The sequence below is a fragment of the Epinephelus fuscoguttatus genome, linkage group LG15 (assembly GCF_011397635.1).
Source record: "Epinephelus fuscoguttatus linkage group LG15, E.fuscoguttatus.final_Chr_v1".
Taxonomy (NCBI): Eukaryota; Metazoa; Chordata; class Actinopteri; order Perciformes; family Serranidae; genus Epinephelus; species Epinephelus fuscoguttatus.
In genome coordinates this window covers 16,981,110-17,000,809 of record NC_064766.1, presented here as the reverse complement: position 1 = coordinate 17,000,809, position 19,700 = coordinate 16,981,110, and the positions used below count along the sequence as shown (strand labels likewise).

The window sequence follows — 19,700 nt, the reverse complement described above, 5'->3', positions numbered from 1 at the left end:
GGTGACCCCTGCACTGTGTCATCTCAGCTGGAGCTGGAAGAAGCACTGCGTCTCTACGAAGTCAACAAAGACTCGGAGCTTATTATCCACGGTGAGCCTTACCACTGTTCACACAGGCTGTATGAAATCATACCATAAATACTCTCAGGATTTCACACAAGATATTCTCGTACACTGTCAGTTGTCGATTCACACCAGGTGCTTGGTCAGTAAGAAGTCCAGGTTAGAAGCCTGTTATCTTCAAACTTTTCTGCTCTACAAATAGTCCACTCACCTCTCTGTTGAGCTTTAGCCATGAACTGCCTGCCAGTATTAGTAATTAGTCTCTACGACTATTATCAAGGTATTCATGCTAAATGTTGTCATGTAATTTAAAAACATCTTGTTACAAAGTCAAATACATTTAATCTTCACACCGTTTTAGATAAAATACATCATATTGCTTTGGCACAGTGTAACATGAAGTTCATTTTTTGTTTTGTACTGAAGTACCAAGTAGTAAGACGTTTTATTATATACTATAGATAAAAAGTTTTTTTCACTTACTTTTCATAGACATATAATGAAACTAAACACCTGCTCTAAGGCCTCTGCACAACAAGTCCATGTTTTTTGTCTGAAATTGTCACGTTTAAAAATAAATACAACCATATGTCGTGTCAATCATGTTTACAGTCCGACTTCGCTTTTTTCGGTCATTCAGGTTAGATTTTTTCACATCCATCAAAAGCCTTTAGAGAGTTGTGTTGCCAAGAAGCAGTAAAGAAAACGTGGAGTTACCACTGGTTCACATAGCTATATCCGCAACGAGAGACAGGAACGGCATCTTGTCATAACTCTGACACCTTACCTTTAACAGGTCAGCTAGTAACATTCAGGTGTATGATGGTGACGAGGTGGGTGAAATCGAGGATGAAGACACAGACAGAGAGGGAGGAAAGTTTAACCCCTTTAGATAGACACACTGTCAGATGCAACACTCGGGCAGAGTCAAGTTGAGAGAAGCAAGGGAGCAAATTAGTCTTTGTCTTGTACTGCGAATTTTTGCAATGAATAGAACAAGAAAAGGCATTGGACTCAGTGTGCAAGTTTTCTGTGTGTAACAATTTCTATCAGTTGATGGATTAAAAATATGCATACAAAAAAAATACCTATTTGGCGTGCAAAGGCCTTGACACCTGACTCCAATCATCATAAATGTAAACTAATCTCAACAGTACCTAAACAGAACCAGAAAAATATCTAGGATTGACATTATTTTAGGTGTAATGTACTGTTTCTCTGTGTATTTTAAAATGATCAATTCGGGAGTGATGGCAGGCTCCACACTTGAGTTTTAAAATGACAGAGAGAGCCATATATGTCATATCTCAATCTTGGAAAAGCCTAACATGATTTAAGATCAGAGCAGGTTAGTTGTACAGCATGGGTTACCATGGTGATCTCTCAGTTTCATTGCACTGAGGGACTTGAGTTAAACCCAAAGATAGCCGGTAACCCACTAATCTCACTTTGTGGTACAGACTCCTGGTCATTCTGGAAATAAATGGTATGTAGGAAACCTGATCAGCACAGTCCAGCAATAGTGCAAAATAGACATTTAGATTTGATTTATTTCTAGAACTGTTTATTTGTCTGAAAATGGTTTGAACGGGATTTTGGGAAATGGCTTTTTCTCGCATGGTGTCTTGCCACAAAAATGTAGAGTACGTATTTAGATTTGGTTTTCTACCCATCTAAAATTCTGTGGGTTTGATGACAACCTTATGCTGTTTGTTTTTATGTTCTTGTCCTTTTTTAAGGTTTCTCTATGCATTTATGTGCCTGTTTAAATCTGGAAACAGATGGCTAGAAACTGCACATAACAAAAAAGCATCAAACACACAGTTAATGCTGCACTGACCTGTAAAAACAGCATTACATCCGCTGTTGACGTCTGTCTATGCGCCCTTGAGCTACTTCACATCCTTGTCTAAGCTTAGCCGTCTTGACAAATAGTTGTACAACTTCATGAGTCTGGAGGTCAGGACTAACTCAGACGTGGGGTGGGGAGTGGGGGGTAGTGCAGCATACATGTGGAGTGATATGGAACATTTGATTGACAGGCTCTGTGTGTATTTAAGCATCTAACCTGGGGGTAGAGGGGACGGGCGCTATGTGGTTTATGTAAAGTTTTAATCAAATCAGAGGTGAGGGGTCAAGAGTACAGTGGATGCCAGCAAGACGGCAGAGGATGAACGGAGGAAGGGGGGTGGAGGAAAGGATGTGACGGTGCCGCGGGGGGTTGCCAGGTCTGCTCGTTAACGAGCTTGTCGGCTGTAGCCCACGCCTCGCCTCTGACTCACACTGCCCCCAGTCTAGCTGGATTTCTGTCTCTCTCTCTCTCTCTCTCTCTCTCTCGCACACACACACCAATAATCTTCGTCGTCTTCTGTAAGATTGTGTGTGTGTGTGAAAGATACAGTGAAGTGAGAAAAGACAAACACTTTCGCACCATCGTTAAAAACAAAATGAGGCAATTTCATCATGCTTTGCTTGAGGTGACAGGTTTGCTACAGGTAGCACTGTTTCCCCTAGGATGGAATTGTAGCAGTGGAGGTGAAGCATGCATGTGAATTTTTTTGGGCGCCCCCAAAGCGTACCCTACTAGGAGGTTTCTCTGTCTGCTGGCACCAGAAGGGCTCCTGAGGCCTGAGTACATACAGTACATTTGTGCACAGTAATGAGCAGGGGAAACGTCTGTCTAGCTTACATATGTTCAGTGATTGTGGAATTCGGATTGCATTTGCATCAAGATGGATCCTCCAAATGTTTATTTCACAGACTTGTTTTTTTTAGTATTCCTGTCAACTTATTGCATTTACTGTAACATTACTGTGCTGTGCGTGTAGTTTTAGTACTGTTTTTATTTTTTCTGGCTGACCTGTGATTATCATTGCTTGCATCGGTGTTGACATCTGATCTGCTTGTTGTTATAATTGTTGTGCTGACATTATCTAGTAAAATGTTTCTTCTGTTTATATGCTTTGCCAGAAGTGTAAATTGATCTGCATATGAAGAGTACATAGTTTCTAAAGAGATAAGACAGAGCTCTCTCTTTTCCTCCTCTTCTCTCCTCTCTTCTCTCATAAAACAAAAAAAATCTATACAGTATGTGATGCATATAGGCGAAACACTGTATTTCACTGCTGGAAAGATGGTCTTTTCATTACACAGGACTGTCTATGGAGTAGAAAGATGCAAATACTTTTGAAATCGGTGCCATGACCAAAGAGAACACATAGAAAGGGCTGTGGCATTTGCTTTGCTCAAGAGGTAGAAAACCTACAACTAGTTTACAAAAGCACACACATCCAGACATGGCATCATCCAGTGGATTTGAACTGAGAGATGAGCAGGGAGATCTGGGCACTGGTAAGATGGAGGGAAGTTTACCATAGTTTATTTGCACATACTACCCACATTGTTATGATACAAAGCTGGTTGAAAACTGGCAAAGTATCGCTTTAACTGCTGTCATGATGAGATGAAATGAATTTTACATAAATGCTGTCAGGCTTGCTTCATTTAGATGAAATAGCCTTTTAAATTTAACTGTTTTTGTTTTTCTTCCCAGTTTTCCCATGTGTACCAGAGAAACCGGGTATGCCATGTCCGGGAGAGGACAGTGAGTTAAACCTTTTCCTTCTTTAGTTGTGCCCATTTTTTCTTGCAGGGGTCCAAAAGAAACCTATATTTAATAATTACCATTTTAAATCTGAGGCATTTAAGTGGATTCCTTTACCCAGGAGAACTTAGAAAGAGAGATGGTTCACTCAAATAAAGATCAATAAGACTTGTGCGTGTGTGAAACAATGTTCAGACATCAAAGCCTGTGGTGTGTATCACCCTTTGTGCATGTGTAAAAAAAAAAAAAAAAAAAAAACTGCATGAGAACTTGAAGTTTTTGAATGTGCATAAAATATTTGTAGGTCTTGAAAGAAATTAGTAAGGTGAGAAAAAAGATTTTTTAAACATCTGACCACAGATTCAAAGCAGAAAACTGTAAAACTCAGAGTTTCCACTCTGTATGTGGCACTGAACTTGTGCATGCACATACATGCATATGTTAGTCATAAGTATCACTTTTGGAAAAGAGGGCCAAATTTGTAATTGTAACGAAAATGTGTGCATGTGAAACTTGAGTGTCAGTGGAACCAGGAGTTTTTTGACATACTTAGTGGTCCATTTTTCACACACTAATACACAAATGCATAACCACAGGTAAAGCAGGACTCAGCCCTCTTTTTCGTCTTTTCACAGAGTCTATATATCGGCGTGGAGCACGGCGCTGGAGGAAGCTTTACTATGCCAGCGGTCATGCCTTTCAGGCCAAGCGCTTTAACAGGGTGAGACATGACACTAAATTGTGTTTTATAGTATTATGCACTCTGAGGCCCTTCACTCAGTACTGCTGTATTTCTTTTTTACATTATCATTATTGAGTTTTATGATGGGCGAAATATCTGCTGGATTAAAATGAAAAACCGAAACACAATACACATTTCAAAGCTTAGTTACTGTACGTGTGATTAAAGGAGAATGACACCTCCTAAAGACCTAAAATAATATATTTTTTGTATTGACTGATAGAGTAAAGGGGATGGTAGTGACACAGAATGATTTGATTGAGACCAGCAGGGCTACATGTTTCAGAAGCAATCACACAGTGTCTCCTTGAATATAATGTGTGCTTGTTCGTCTGTGGTGAAGATTTTTCTCTGTCTGCCTTCCCATGCAGCGAGCCCACTGTGCCATCTGTACAGACCGAATCTGGGGTCTGGGAAGACAAGGCTACAAATGCATCAACTGCAAACTGCTGGTGCACAAGAAGTGCCATAAACTGGTCACAGTGGAGTGTGGCAGACCGATGATCCAGGTGAGGGCTGCGACAGACGTTATACTCATTAGCTTGATGCCGTGAACTGGATTGTTACCGTCTATGACTCATACATTTACTTTAAAGAGTGTATTCTGTTTTTCAATGCTGATTATACTGTGACAAATGTTGTTGCCTAGGAACCAATAATGCCTGGCCCACCATCGAGTCAAATAGACCAAACTGAACAGCCAGGTAAAACACACACTCACACACACACACACACACAAAGTGTTTATAAATGATAATCAGAAGTCAACAAGCGGGAATTCACAATAGCTGCAGCCACCTATATACATGCATCGGCACGTTGCCCCTTTTTGCCAGTTATTCATGAACAGTTAATTGGCTGCCCTTCGGCTGATGACGAGTCTTTCCACAAAATCTTATGCAAGTCTGTGAATCTGTTTGAAAGTTACGTGCCTTTTTAAGATGGGCAACGCCCATTGGTGATTGGCATGAACACACACACCTTCACACGCAAGCACACACACGCTTGACCTCCATGCCAAATTTCAGCCTCTTTGGATGAACACAGTGGCTGCTGAAGAGTGAGGAAATTTTTACTGTCAGAGTGAGCTGTAGAGCTGCTGGTCACAGCTAAAAACATTTAAAGCTTTTTCCTCGTACAAAATAAAATAGCGTTGGAACAGGAGTCGACAGCCTTTACTTGCCGCAAAACATTTTTGGGCCTTACAATGAAGGAAACGCAGCCTATAAGTCTAAATTAGCCCATCAGCATCATTAATGGGTCTAAATGAACTTTGCATATTTAGTGGTGAAAGCAGACAAATCTATTGACACAGTATTAAATTCTTTATTTTCCTTTGAAACTCTTCCTTTTTTGGATTTGTAACCACTGCTAGCCGAGGGAGGGAGACACAGAATAGCCACCGTATTGAGGTTTGGCAAAACTTGGAGGGAAAGGCACCAGGCTGTTGATGTATGATGCACAATTTTTGTCGACAAAATGTTAAAACATTTCTTCAGTCAGTGTACAGGCTACATTTTTACAACTGGAGAATGTAAGAATCACTGAAGACCTGCAGCAATGATAAATAAAGATTAAAATGTTGAGACATTAACTGTTATTCATTTCCATGTAATGTTTTTGTCAGAGCCACAGGGAGCCACTTGAGAGAGGCTCACGAACGGAACGTGGCTCCGGAGCCGCAGGTTGCCTGACTCTGAGTTAGAAACGCATAAACAAAGAAAAAACAATACAGAAAAAAACTGCTTTTTGCCACAAACTGTTCATTAAATTACAGATTTCTTTTGATATATGCATTTCTGAAACATCAGGCCATCAATTGCCATTCTTATGACTTAAATTGATGCATCACCTACTGCTGTTGTCCACTATTTTTAAAAGATAAGGCTATCAATATCTTTTATTTTTGTCATCCTATAAAGAGGCCAAAACCAAGAGGAATTTTCATCTTCCAGCTTTCAGCTTCATTTGTTTAGAAGAAGTAGATCTTTGAAAATAAATCACAAACATATATTTTAAATGTAAAAAAAGTCTGAAACAGAAGCATCCTGGCAGGCTAGTGGTTGAGACGCATGTCAAATAACTGCAATGTTTCAGTTTTTAGCAATTGTTACTCAAACAGGAATAAGTAGTGTTTTTGGTTGGGACCGTTTTCACTTGTGTATTCACAGCAGCAGGACCGTGTCTGTCGAATCAACTCAAGCAAAACTATAGTGCCCATCATGTGTTAATCATAGAAAGGAGCATGTTCTCCTGTGCTACAGTTTGGCTTATTGATGTGTTTTTAATGGAGCAAAGGAGCTCTGTGACGCAGACATATACAAGACATATCAGGCTTTGGATACACAGACATGTTAGTATCATCAATTCAGTATTGGGTCCATTTTTTCTAATGGGATTTCTTGACTTTAAGAGAAATGTAGAATATCACCAGACTGAGCTCAGGCGCCTGTTAGCATTAGCATATCAGCGACCACCCAGACTACAAGTGGGGTCAGCTGCATCTGGGGTTTACCTACAGCATCAGACTTAAGTCTGGTCAGGTGGCTGAGAGTCTGACTGGAATGAGAGGGCTTAGGATCGTTGTTGCTGTTGTTAGTGAGACAGTTAAGTCTCTATCTGCCATAGATGCTCACAGGCCACCTGGGAAGTTGAGGGACACAGTTGTCTTTGTTTAAGCTGGTTTTTAAATGTATTTATGTTGATTATTATGACTTAAATGATCACAAGTACAAAACAAAGTTTAAACACTCCAGTTTTGTTGCACTGCTAAACAAGTGGATACAATCAGGTATTTTCTTCTCCAACCGTGCAGAGAGAAACGACTGCAGGGCTGTGAACAAAGCGTGTGACTGTCTCTCACCTACTTTCTCTCTTTCTCTCATCTCTCCTACGTTATTTCTCCTCTCCTGCCTCCCCCTCTCCTTCTGTCTGTCTGTCACTTTCCTCCTCTCTTTCAGGCCCTCAGAAGAAAGGCTCCAGAGAAAGCTTAACTTACGATGGAAACGAGAGAGAGGTGAGAGAGAAAATCTTTTCAAACACTGTTGATGTGTGACTCATAGTCTGTCAATCTGTCATGTTGTCTTTATGAATATGTGTGTGTGTATGTATATTTAGAAGAGAAATCAGTGCTGTTTTTGTGAGAGAAAGAAAGAAAGAAAGAAAGAAAGAAAAAAATTCACCTGTAATGTTTTTTTCTTTTCTGCTTATTTTGCCATCGTGTGCATTTGGGTGATCCTTCTTCCACCTGCTGTGCATGTGTGATATAGAGCGCATGCAGACGTCCGCACCCTCGCAATGCTGTGGGTATTGATTTCCTTTGGTGGAGCTAATAAAGTAACCTTTTATCACAGCTCTTAACACCCGAGGCTGATTAATGGGCAGGGATGTAGTTTGGGGTTGTAGGCAGGAGGTGGGGGGATGTTGGGCAGAGCAGGGAGCTGAAGACGGATAAAAAATGGATCGAGTTGGACACAGGTAGACGGAGATAAAAGAGGGCAAGCCAAATGATCTTATCTGCGGCTCCATGTCCGACTCTGGGGATGGGGGTTGTGACGTGAAGGGGAGTTAGATGGATAGGTAGTGGGAACGGTTCACTACAGAACAGATTACAGGAGGGAGAGAAGAGAGAGGAAGATGGGCGAGGAAATGGTGAAGGTGGTAATCAGGTTTGTGGAGAGGTGGGACTAATACAGGGAGTGCTTAATCGGATGGAGGTGGGGTGATGGTGTTTAATACAGTCAAGAAAGTCATTAGTGAGATTTACTTTCAAAAGGTGGTGCAGTTTTAACCTCATATACAAACCGCCCAGAGGAAATCACTCTTGTGCACAAACCGAATCACCAGTTCTATCAACAGTTCATTGAAAAAAGGTTGATGTACTGAAAGTTGCATGACAAATTGACTCTGTGTTTATCACATTATGTTGTTCACCTTTTGTATGACAGTCTCTAATGCTTGCCCTCCCACTCTGTGTAACCTGCTCCTCAGGCGGGAAGCAGTGGAGACACAGGGAAATCGCCCTCCAGCCTGGGCCTGGCAGACTTCGATCTGCTCAGGGTCATCGGCAGAGGTAGCTACGCCAAGGTGCTGTTGGTGCAGCTGAAAAAGACAGAGCGCATCTACGCCATGAAGGTGGTGAAGAAAGAGCTAGTCAATGATGATGAGGTAAACGACGCTAATGTGTGACACACCATCAAAGTCAAAAAGCTTGACAGCATGACAGTTGTAGGGCAGCTTTTGCATGGACTCAGAGAGTTGGTGGGCTTTGATTAAGGGGACCTATTATTCCTTTCTTTATATTCTGTCATATATCTAGTGTTCTTTGATCAGGGGGGTTTTAAAGGAGCTGAATTATCCGCAGAGGTCTTCTTCTGTCCAAAAAAAAAATGAATCCAGTGATATAAATTAGTAAAAACACTGAATAAGGCAGCTTCATGTTACAAATAAGTGTTTCCCTGAAGCTGTTTGGCATGTTGGAGACAAGCCGTTAGCCCTGCGCCTGCTAATTTGTGCTCACCTTTTCTTCTCCGATAACTTAAGATCCAGATGTTTAGGGGATTTTTACCATGAGCAGAAATATCCGCAGAGGTTTTCTGACTTGTGGAGGGGCACTAACGATGGGGGCTGACAGGAAAATGAGAATGGCCTTATCTAGAGCCAGTGTTAGGTTTGTATGCCTTTGGCTAATGTAGAAACGTGGTGGTGTAGATAGAAACAGCTCATTCTAAGGCAACAAAAACAGGACAGTTCTTATTTTCAAGTGATTATGCACTTACAGTTTGCTCTATTTTTGCCAAAAATAGATCCTAAATCCTTCACACTGGACCTTTAAAGGTGTCAACATGTAAAAACCTAAAATACAAGTATGAACCTGAAAATAAGCGTAATAGGTCCCCTTTAAAGTGATATCCTTTCTGGAGTTAGACTGTGTCGATAGCCAGTCCCATTTTGGTTCCAGTTCCGCAGCCAACAAATCCCTCATCGAATCTCTCCTTCACAGTCTCTCTTAGATATTCTCTTTTGCCTTTCTCTCACACTACAGGCGTCTGCAAAGAGAAAAAAAATGGTGAGGCATACAGACACATGCTAATTCAGTGACACAGTTGTTAACAAGACTGACTTACTGAACATGGCGGAAAGCCTTAAACCATGACTTACACCATGGATGTACATGACTTAACCGTTCCAAAGTGTGAATACAATCAAGGTTAACAAAACAACTGCGAAATGCAGTATTTGTCGGAGCTTACTGAAAAGTGCCACGCTTAATGTTTTTCCTAGCAGCAAAATGAAAAATGTGTCACAGAGCAGTGACAAAATAATTATGTGATGAAAAAGTTAAGTAAAAACAACACTTTTTTAACTAAGGTGTTTCCATTCTCCACCAAGCAAGCTATCAAAACAGATCCTATAAGGGATTCAAAAGGATTCTGATCTAATAAACGAGATTTGGAGGTAGATTCACATTCAATAAAATGCTCTCAAACCCCATCAGCATTTTTTTTTTTTTTTTTTTTTTTGGTTACTGCTTACTGTGAATGACGCTCTCTGCATTTTTCGTATCTTTACATGCAATGTGAATGTGTGTTAAAGACTGAATTTAGCATGTTTTGGCTCAAGATCAAAGACAAAAATCAGCCCAGTAGTCATCGTCTCAAGGGCTGAGGTTTGAAGACATTTGTCATAGTAACCTACAAAATTACCATTTGAACGGTTTCCATTGCTGTCAGTTTACGTGAATGAAAACAGGACATGATGAGGGTGTTTCCAGAACTGTAGCTGACAAGTATTTTCATTATTGATTATTAATTCATATTTTTTCAGTTGTTGAGTGTTTTTATTGTAAAATGTAGTGGGGAAAAAAAATCTTTAAATGTCTTGTTTTGTCCGACCAGTCCAAATCTAAATTTTTTCAGTTTACAATTATACAAAACAGAGAAAAGCAAAAAATCCTCATGTAAGAGAGGCTGGAAACATACAGTATAATCAGTGGTATTTTTTCTTTAAAAACAATTAATCAATTATGAAAGTATTGGATAGTTGATCAACTTATCAATTAATGAACTAATAGCTTCAGCTATCAGCTAGCTTTCATATAATCTTACTTATTTGTTAATAGTTAAACAAGTGACTTATCACAACATGTAATTTAGTTAAACCAACCATCTTCTTTTGAGAGGTTTAAAGGTGCATGTCTGCTTATGAAGGAAAATGTACAATATTTCAAAAGTGAAACTGTCTCTTTAAGTCTGTCCAGTGTAGCAGTAACACAACACCTTCATCTACCATGTGAGTAATGGTGGACAAAAGTCATGGTTTGGTTCATACCATGGTTTAGGAGTCACGATTTGGTTTTTGCAAGTTTGGTACAGTGGAAAAAAGCTAAATGTATAAGCTTAGGTTTCTTTTCATTTATTTTGAACAGTCAGTAGTGCAAATCATTCTACTGGGGATGGTAGCATTACCAAATAATGAAAAATAAAACTTGAATCAGGAAGAATGTTTCAATTAGGTCCCCTGTTGCTATATTTAAACACTTAAAGCACCCAAACATTTGTCATCCTGGTGATCAGCACATCTGGGTGATGCCGTGTGTCAGCATATTGGATGTGTTTCCATTTACATCCCCTACACCTACAGATACAACGGTTGAGCAACACCGACACACCGTCCTCATGTCACACACAACTCTCCTCAGTGCTGACTGGTAGCCTGCAGGCAGGTCTTCCAACTCTGGCGATTTATTTGTGCTTGCCATGGTGTGACTGACGCGCACGCCAGTCTGCTTGTTGTATGAACCTCAGCATATGTTGATAACAGCAAATGGCTGAAATTTTCCAGGCGGAACTCGCACTTGTGAACTTTGGTTCCACATCAGTCAGTATTCTGTGTGCAGCTACGTTCACTGGACCGTGACCCCCTTATTGTGACTGTTCAGTACATAAACAGGAATCATTACAGCCCTACTATCCACTGAGATGTGGCAAGGTTAGTTAATAGTGAAGTCATCAGTCTTCTGTCGTTGCCATGTATAATTAATGCAATTAGCACAGTCATAATTAATGCAATTAGCACAGTCAGTGGAAGCCTTTGCTCATAGCACCATGAACATTTGTCTCGTGACTGAATATCCATCTTGTGCATCTTGTCTGAAACACTTTGAGTTAAGTTGACGGACCTGTTTCAAGCCATCAGTCTTTTTAAGAAGGTGTAGATATACCATCATGTCATCAGAAATTGATCTCAGCGTACACATGTAGCAACACAGCCAGAGGCAGTAGGAGTAGTTAGCTTTGATTAGACGCACTTAGCGTGATTGACAAACTGACAAGTGCCTTTCGATCAATGGTGAAGTGTTCTGATGTCCATGCCCTGTCAGCGCAAGCCGCATCCGTGTCCAGACATATTATCATCCAGCCATCAATAGGGACCTGCTTCTGCTTCTACTGGCTCAGCCCTTTATCCTGCCGCTGCCCACCCTGGTCTCCATCTGCACAGGGTGGTCGATCAAGCACTGTGCTTATTCAGCTTTTATAAGTTCAAGGATACTATGTCAGAATGATCTGTGATTTACACTTGGGGTGTGTCTCCGTGTGTTTCTCTTCCAGGACATCGACTGGGTCCAAACAGAAAAGCACGTTTTCGAGCAGGCCTCTAATCACCCCTTCCTGGTCGGCCTTCACTCGTGTTTTCAGACAGAAAGCAGGTGAGAGTGTCTCTCCTGATGGAGTCACACGGTTTCTTGTGCACTCTACAACGTGACATTACCCTTTTTAAGGATTAAGGATGGACTTAACAGTATCAAGCTAAAGAAAATTAGATAATCTTTTTACACATTTTGGTAACTTCTAGATCAGGATATTAGTAGAGGCAGACACCAAGTAAAGGGCACAATTCATAACAGGTGTTGAATAATTGAATATCTTTCTGTTATCATGGACATGTGAGGACCATTTTTGTGGCGAACCAATATCGTGTTGAATGGTAATATTGCTACTTCCCAAGCCCACTTCTGTGCTTTTTAAAGAGAAAAAAATAACACTGTGAATTATGTATTCAGGTAAAAAAGAAACTAACATTTGCTTCTTTTTACAGACTGTTCTTTGTTATCGAATATGTGAATGGTGGAGATCTCATGTTCCACATGCAGAGACAAAGGAAACTCCCAGAAGAACACGCCAGGTAGAGTCAGACTTTTTGTCTCCTCAAACAGAATAAGATTGATGTCATTTTGTGTCGTTTTGTAGTCGTACGTGATTCTGAATATACCTGAATCTCTCTTTCAGATTCTATTCAGCAGAGATCAGTTTGGCGCTCAACTACCTCCACGAGCGGGGAATCATCTACAGAGATCTGAAGCTGGACAACGTGTTGCTGGACTCTGAGGGACACATTAAACTCACAGACTACGGCATGTGCAAGGTGCGGTTTGCAGTTTACTGCGTATGAAAAATCGAGGCTCTAATGATACCACAATGCACTCTGGATAAAAGCACCTGCACAGCTGCATAAGTGTTGGTTTACAGCCCTCCGAGATGATCTCACCGATGATGATCTTATTCTTTTTGCAGGAGGGCTTGAGACCAGGCGATACGACGAGCACTTTCTGTGGTACCCCCAATTACATCGCCCCTGAAATACTCAGAGGAGAGGATTACGGTGAAAATTACAACACACAAGCACTTACCAGAAATGCTTCTCTTTTATTTGCTATGATACAGTGTAGGAGGCATTGTGCAGTAAGGTCTGGGATTAGTATTAAATTAATATAAAAACCAAATAAATAGATAACATGACACTTCCTAAAAACAAAATAATATCCACCTACCTACCTATTGACAGCCCTAAGATCCAATGTCAAAGGATCATACCAGTGGTTTTACATGTTCAGCTCAGTAAGGCTTCATTAAACTTCCTGGTAACTGTGCCTTTACTGTAGTGACAAGTCAGAATGTCTGTTGTGAAAAAAGCCTATAGAAAACTATAACAATCAGGCGGAGCAGTTAATCGTCCCAGCCTCAAAAATCGCTTTACGTGCATGTACAGTGTCCCTGTTGGATGCACTGTAATAATGAGACCCACTGTGGTACCTTATATAATCTGTTTTACTGCTTAATGGAAAATGAAAACTAGCTCAGTGTGATTTTATATGTGATGACAAATTGGTTATCTGATAAATAACATAATAAAGCCTAATTTAATTACACATGTGCTACTGGTTTTGCAAGGGCCCTGCCTGCACAGCCAGCAATTACTCTGAGACTGAGTTATGAGGTGTGCATAAACAACAGAATGTAAAGAGGCAAAACAGTCGTCAGTACAAGAGGCTTGTTAACATAACTTGCTGTGAAAGGTGAGGCACATTCAAGAAACCATCAAAATTAAACTGTGTGGGAACATTTTCTACAAGTGCCACTGGGGTTAGGTTCCTATATCTATTAGCATTTTACCACCTGGTCAGTTTTTACATCAAGCTCCCATGCTAACGAAACGCTCATCAAGCCTTTTATCTCTCCCATATATCTAATGAAATAATTAAGTTATAATATATCTCTGTGTGTATTTCTTTACACTGTAGTTAAGCCCTAATTGGGAATTCTTTAGCGGTGACGATTTGATGTCAAGGGCTGAAAGCATGTGAAAAGACTACTATGCTTTCCTAGTGGGAATGGTTGCTATAGTAACCCTAAAATACTGGTATGCTTTGTGCAAATATTTTGAATTACATGAGTTCATGAGAATTGTGCTCTAACATGCAAAATCACTGCCATAAAGACACTTTAATACCTTGTTTGGGTTGTGCTGTTAACGAGATTCAAGGGCAGCATTGGACATAAATCTGTTCTTTTCAGGGTTAAAACATTTGTGCTTTATCAATTACCCTTCTTCCACTAAAACTAGGGTGAGTATGCTGACCAACACCAGACCAGAAGAGTATGCCTTTCTGTTTTGTGTTTTGTTTCCTGATGTGTCACATTCCACATCATGAACATGCCAGAAAATAGATTTAGTAAACAGAAGAAAACAGTATGGAGGCAAGTCAAAATGTTAAGGTGGTTTATTCAGTCACTCCCTCAAACTTGGTGCAGACTACATTTTAAGTGGTGTTGGAGTGCTGCTTGGAGAAAGATGGACGTTATTATGTGACGATTGTCTTTGCATCATGCCGGCAAAGGGGCCAAAATTAGCATGTCCACTCAGATGTCGTGTTTCCATCACTGCCAGTTGGAGTCGATAAATACCTGTGACTACTGCATAGTTATTTGTCCTGGGAATGAATGTTGATTGTAACCTGTCCTTTCAAATACAAAAGCCGGATGTTTGCGGGTGTTTTTGTCCAGTGGGAAAAAGGCTCATGTCCTCTTGTTGTCATGAGCATGATTTATAACATACAATGTGTGCGTCTTCAGGGTTCAGTGTGGACTGGTGGGCGCTGGGCGTGCTAATGTTTGAGATGATGGCGGGCCGGTCGCCCTTCGACATCGTCGGAAGCTCTGACAACCCAGACCAGAATACAGAAGACTACCTCTTCCAAGGTAACACACCCACACACACACTTACTGTACTGCTCAGGTTGATAACGGGGGGGAGAAACAGCACAGTGGAAACATGTAACACCTTTGTATTGACACCTTTCCAATGGCCCCTTCTCCCAGCACCAGGCACATGCCATCTGTTACAGAGAAATGTGTGAATGCATGTCGTTATTTCATTGAAAATACTGTTTCAAAATGTGTCAGTGTTTTCTTGTAACTGCCAGAAAAGTGTCGGATTGATGGAAAGTCATATTTTAAGACAGCCATTGACACTTCATTGAAAGGCTTCTGTATATTATGTTCAACATGAATATACCCGACAGGATTGAACTCATAAGTGCAGCAGTGTCATTGCCGTCTTCTGTCATTCTAGCCTCAAGGGACCGTCTGTCTCACCCCCCTACCCTCTTTTCCTCTCACCTCCTGCAGTAATATTGGAAAAACAGATCAGAATCCCCCGCTCCTTGTCAGTCAAAGCCGCCAGCGTCCTCAAGGGATTCCTCAACAAGGTAAGAAGGGGTCAGACAGGTCTGGATCAGTCTTAAAACAGTGTTGGCTCCTGCTGGCTTCCGAGAATGACATTATTATGGCCTTAGTAGGAGCCAACTGCCATCTCTCAGTGTCCTGCATTCTTCTTTTTTGCCACCCCCGTCCCTGTGTTGCTCAAGGTGGCGCTTGTGCCTTAATACGTTTTTTAACTTTTCCCCTCGTCAAAATCCACTTATCTTTTTCACCTCTCTTGCACATTATCTTTTTTCTCACCTTCTCCACCTTGCTTGCCCGTCGTCTGACTTTTTGTCTGTCTCCTCCATCGTCACCTCATACTGTCTCTCACCCTCTTCTCACCCCCACTCCCACAGGATCCCAAGGAGCGTCTAGGCTGCCACCCTCAGACTGGCTTTGCCGACATTATGGGCCATCCGTTCTTCCGAAACGTTGACTGGGACCTTGTGAGTCACTTACTTTCATTCTCTCCATGTTTCTCTCTCTCTTCTACTTTTCTTGAGTTGCCTGGTTGGTCGCCATGATCACGATTTTAATCATAATTTCAAGTGAAGGTACCAGTGCATGCCCGGTTGCCAAACAGGTCAAAATCAATCCATGTATCGATTGCAGAGAGAAGGAAAAACAGAAAGCTGCTACTAGACAGCAGAAGGTCAAATCTAAGTGCAAGGGGTCATCCTCTTTCTCTCCTGCCCTGCGGGCATAGCAGCTCTGTCAAAGCTGAGGGTTATTAGCAAAGCCATGAGCCTCATGTCCTTGTGGAAAGCAGGCAGGATAGACAGGACTAAAAAACAAGCGGGGCAGAGGACTGACAGCAGCAGATAGGCTGAGTAACAGAATGACCGAGACGGAAAGCCTAAGATGGAAAGAAAATGAGTGGAGAGGGCTCACTGACTGGCAAGACAGAAGAGCATACTGTAGAGGTGAAATGTGGGGTTACAGATAAACATTTCCTTTTCATTTTTCTGACAGAGAAATCCATTAAACTATTAGATTGTGAAACAATTATCCATTGTCATAAGGAAGCCATTAATAAATCTTTATTCCACTTTATTGTTTGAGTGGAAACAGACAGGGTTTTTTTTGTTTTGTTTTGTTTTTTGCCTTAACTTGTCGTTATGAAGGAAATGTTGATTGCACAATGTCATGGCTGTAGAATAATGACACCATCAGCACCATCATCATATAGGTTCCCTGTAAGCCTCAGGGTGGGGGGTGGCGTTGGCGTGGCAGTAGCTCAGTCTGTGGGGACTTTGAGCTTGGAAAATGAAGGGTCATCAGTTCAAATCCCTGTACGGACCAGGTATAGAGTGTGAACTAATAGGTTGAGAGGTGCCAGATCACCAATTAGGCACTGCCAAATTGCCTTTGAGCAAGTCACTGAATCCCCAACTGCATGGGGTGCCTGTCCATGGGCAGCCCCTCTTCTGACATCTCTCATCTCATGTATTCTTTGCCTATGTATGAAAACTGTGTAATAACAAGAGAGTGAAAAAGTTAAATTTACCCTTTGGGACTGATAAAGATATGTCTTCCTCTTATTCTTTGACTGGGTAAGATCTCCCAGGAAAATAAGGGCTCCATTTACAGCACAAAGGAAGTGCATCAACTAGGGCTGGGCAATATGGCAGAAAATATTTTCCTGATAATTTTCCCTGTATTGATTGATATCAGTGTTTATCACAATAAACAGTTTGATAATGCTGCATGTTTGAAAAGTATCCTGATAATGTCTGACACCTGGAGAAACCAAATGATTTTCCAGCGCCCCGCGGCACTCGTCGTAAAGCTGGGGCAGAGCAGTTTGAGAAAAATATTTCCTGCCTGGGAGCTCCCACCTGCAGTCTAGCACTTTAATTAATTTCTTGAACCCGTCTCTCTCCACGGTGCTCATGGGCATCGTGTCTTTGGTTAGAGAGTATGACACTGCGTCTGTTATATCTCTGCTCCTTTTCGATCGCTTCTCATAAGGGGTTACAGTGGCAAAAGAGCACACTATTGATTGCTGTTTTGGTACAGCTAATTCCTCCTCACCTTGGCTCACTCACCTCAGCACAAACTTTACAGTGAAAAAAGGGCGTGTACAATGACACGCATCCCCAACACTGCAGATTGACGGACAGCTGTCTGTTAACTTCTGCTGCATGACACTGTTTGGATCTATCTAGGTCTATCCATATCAAGTAAAAATGACTATGGTTTATCATCGTCGTCGTTTGAGATCGTTTTATCGCCCAGCGTCAACCACTGCACAACCAAAACAGGAAGAGAATAACACTAGTGTTTTACTTATCAGAGCAATATGCTACATATTGGTCTGATAACCTAGAAACATTTAAAAATGCAAACATAGACAAAAGCAAAACATGGTGTCGTATCAACTCTTTCTATTTTATTTTATTTTCCAATGAACTCAGTTGAACGGGCAGCTTTATGGTTCAGTTTCAAATCTAAACTTCTTTATATCAATATATGAATATTTTGCCTAAAGTCTTTAAGGAAAAAAAGTTTAAACTCAAACTCTGTAGACGTGTAAATGATCAGACATGTTTTAATCTCTTCAGGAAGACAGACATGACCTTTACAAGTGAACAGACAGTCAGACGTGCACTGGTGGATGTCATGCCAGACAGACACACAGACACACAGACAGGGCAGGGCAGCTCGCAAGGGATCACCATGACCTCTTTTTCCCTGTTTGGTCTGGAGCAGGGACCCACCAGTCGGTCAGAGTGTCTGGAGGGATCAGCTTACACCCCTCCCTCCTCCCCTGTCACATGCACACACACACACACACACACACACACACACACACACACACACACACACTAACCTGAAAGTTTGCCCTGCAGTGCACCCATTAGCCTGCAGGGGGAGCATTCTTACAGACACGTAGTGTAACAGCTATGAAACAGATGAGGGACTGTGAGTTACCTCCACACTGTGAGGAATGTAATCAGAGCTGCTTAGTACAAGTGCGTCATCAAGATTTTAGTCATTGTTTTAAATGGCACAATGGGCACTCAGCTGTAGTATTTAATAATGGAAACAGGATAGAAATCTGTGATGGGATGATGACCAAAGAGATTTTAGAGTCTTTATTTCCCTTTCAGTGCCTTTTACATAAGTGATAGGCCTGGCTCTAGAACAGATTACAGTTTAACTCTCAATCTGGGACTGCAGCAATTATTATTACAGTTTGTTTTCTCAATTCATTAATCATTTAGTCGATAAAATGTTAAAAGTTATCATCGCAACTTTCCAGAGCACAATGTGATGTCTCCAGATTGCTTGTTCTTCCTGACCAGCAGTCCAAACTCTAAGGATATTACATTGACTTAATCATCTGACAAGGAACAGCAGCAAATCCTTACTTTGGAGAAGCTTGAACCAGAAAATTCTTGACGTTTTTGTTGGAAAATACCTTCAATTATTAATGGGTCATCAGAGTACTTGCAGATGAATTGTCTTGTGATCAATAACTGTCAATGTTACGCTACAGTTTACATAATCAGAGAGTGATTACATGAGTTATTAATGTCAGAAAAGACAAATACATTTTAGAGCTGCCACCTAAAAGTCTCATCAGTCAGAGACCCCTTAATCAACTGAGGTTCTTCAAGTCAAGCAGTTGTTCATTTTTATGTTGTCAGTCAGTGTGCACTGTACTTCTGGGGAGGTTTCAGTTCCCAGATTTAGCTGCAGAGTAAGCGCTCCTTGCTTTCGCGCTGCTCTACAATACAAGCAGCTGCAGACCCAGACGTAGAGGCTCTGCCTGATCAGGCTCCATGATAACGTTTTCTACAGCCTTCTGCTTAGAAGTGGTGAATTTACAGCTCCCAGCAACTTAGTATACTACAGTCTCTGGCTTTTGTTTGATAGTGTAGTTAACACACTTTAGCTCAGAGTGCTTGTTTACTATATTACGTCACTGTCACCCTGAATGTTCCGCTGAACTCTGTCCAAACTCTGTATGGAAAAACAAAGGAACCAATAGGCGAATATTCTTATTGAGCAGCTGACTTTGGTTTGACTGACGTAATCCTGAGTTGGGTACAGTCCTACAAAAGTTGCCATGATCTCACCTGATTCATGTGTTGTTGTTTCAGCTGGAGCAGAAGCAGGTGGTCCCTCCTTTCAAGCCCAATATCTCAGGGGAATTTGGACTGGACAACTTCGACGCCCAGTTCACCAACGAGCCCATCCAGCTCACGCCTGATGACGAGTGAGCATAGAATAGAATTTATTA

At 41.3% G+C, this 19,700-nt stretch overlaps 1 protein-coding gene across 1 annotated transcript in view; it reads left to right on the top strand.

Annotated features, from left to right (window-relative positions):
- Nucleotides 1-19,700, top strand: part of prkci (protein kinase C, iota) — a 41,981-nt gene that overhangs the window by 20,306 nt on the left and 1,975 nt on the right. Inside the window, exons 3-17 of the mRNA XM_049598098.1 lie at nucleotides 2-91; nucleotides 3,617-3,667; nucleotides 4,303-4,388; nucleotides 4,781-4,918; nucleotides 5,059-5,113; nucleotides 7,370-7,425; nucleotides 8,400-8,576; nucleotides 12,020-12,117; nucleotides 12,507-12,593; nucleotides 12,698-12,833; nucleotides 12,983-13,070; nucleotides 14,822-14,947; nucleotides 15,377-15,456; nucleotides 15,808-15,897; nucleotides 19,561-19,676. Coding sequence (XP_049454055.1) covers nucleotides 2-91; nucleotides 3,617-3,667; nucleotides 4,303-4,388; nucleotides 4,781-4,918; nucleotides 5,059-5,113; nucleotides 7,370-7,425; nucleotides 8,400-8,576; nucleotides 12,020-12,117; nucleotides 12,507-12,593; nucleotides 12,698-12,833; nucleotides 12,983-13,070; nucleotides 14,822-14,947; nucleotides 15,377-15,456; nucleotides 15,808-15,897; nucleotides 19,561-19,676 — 1,474 coding nt within the window. The remainder of the gene's footprint in view (nucleotide 1; nucleotides 92-3,616; nucleotides 3,668-4,302; nucleotides 4,389-4,780; nucleotides 4,919-5,058; nucleotides 5,114-7,369; nucleotides 7,426-8,399; nucleotides 8,577-12,019; nucleotides 12,118-12,506; nucleotides 12,594-12,697; nucleotides 12,834-12,982; nucleotides 13,071-14,821; nucleotides 14,948-15,376; nucleotides 15,457-15,807; nucleotides 15,898-19,560; nucleotides 19,677-19,700) is intronic.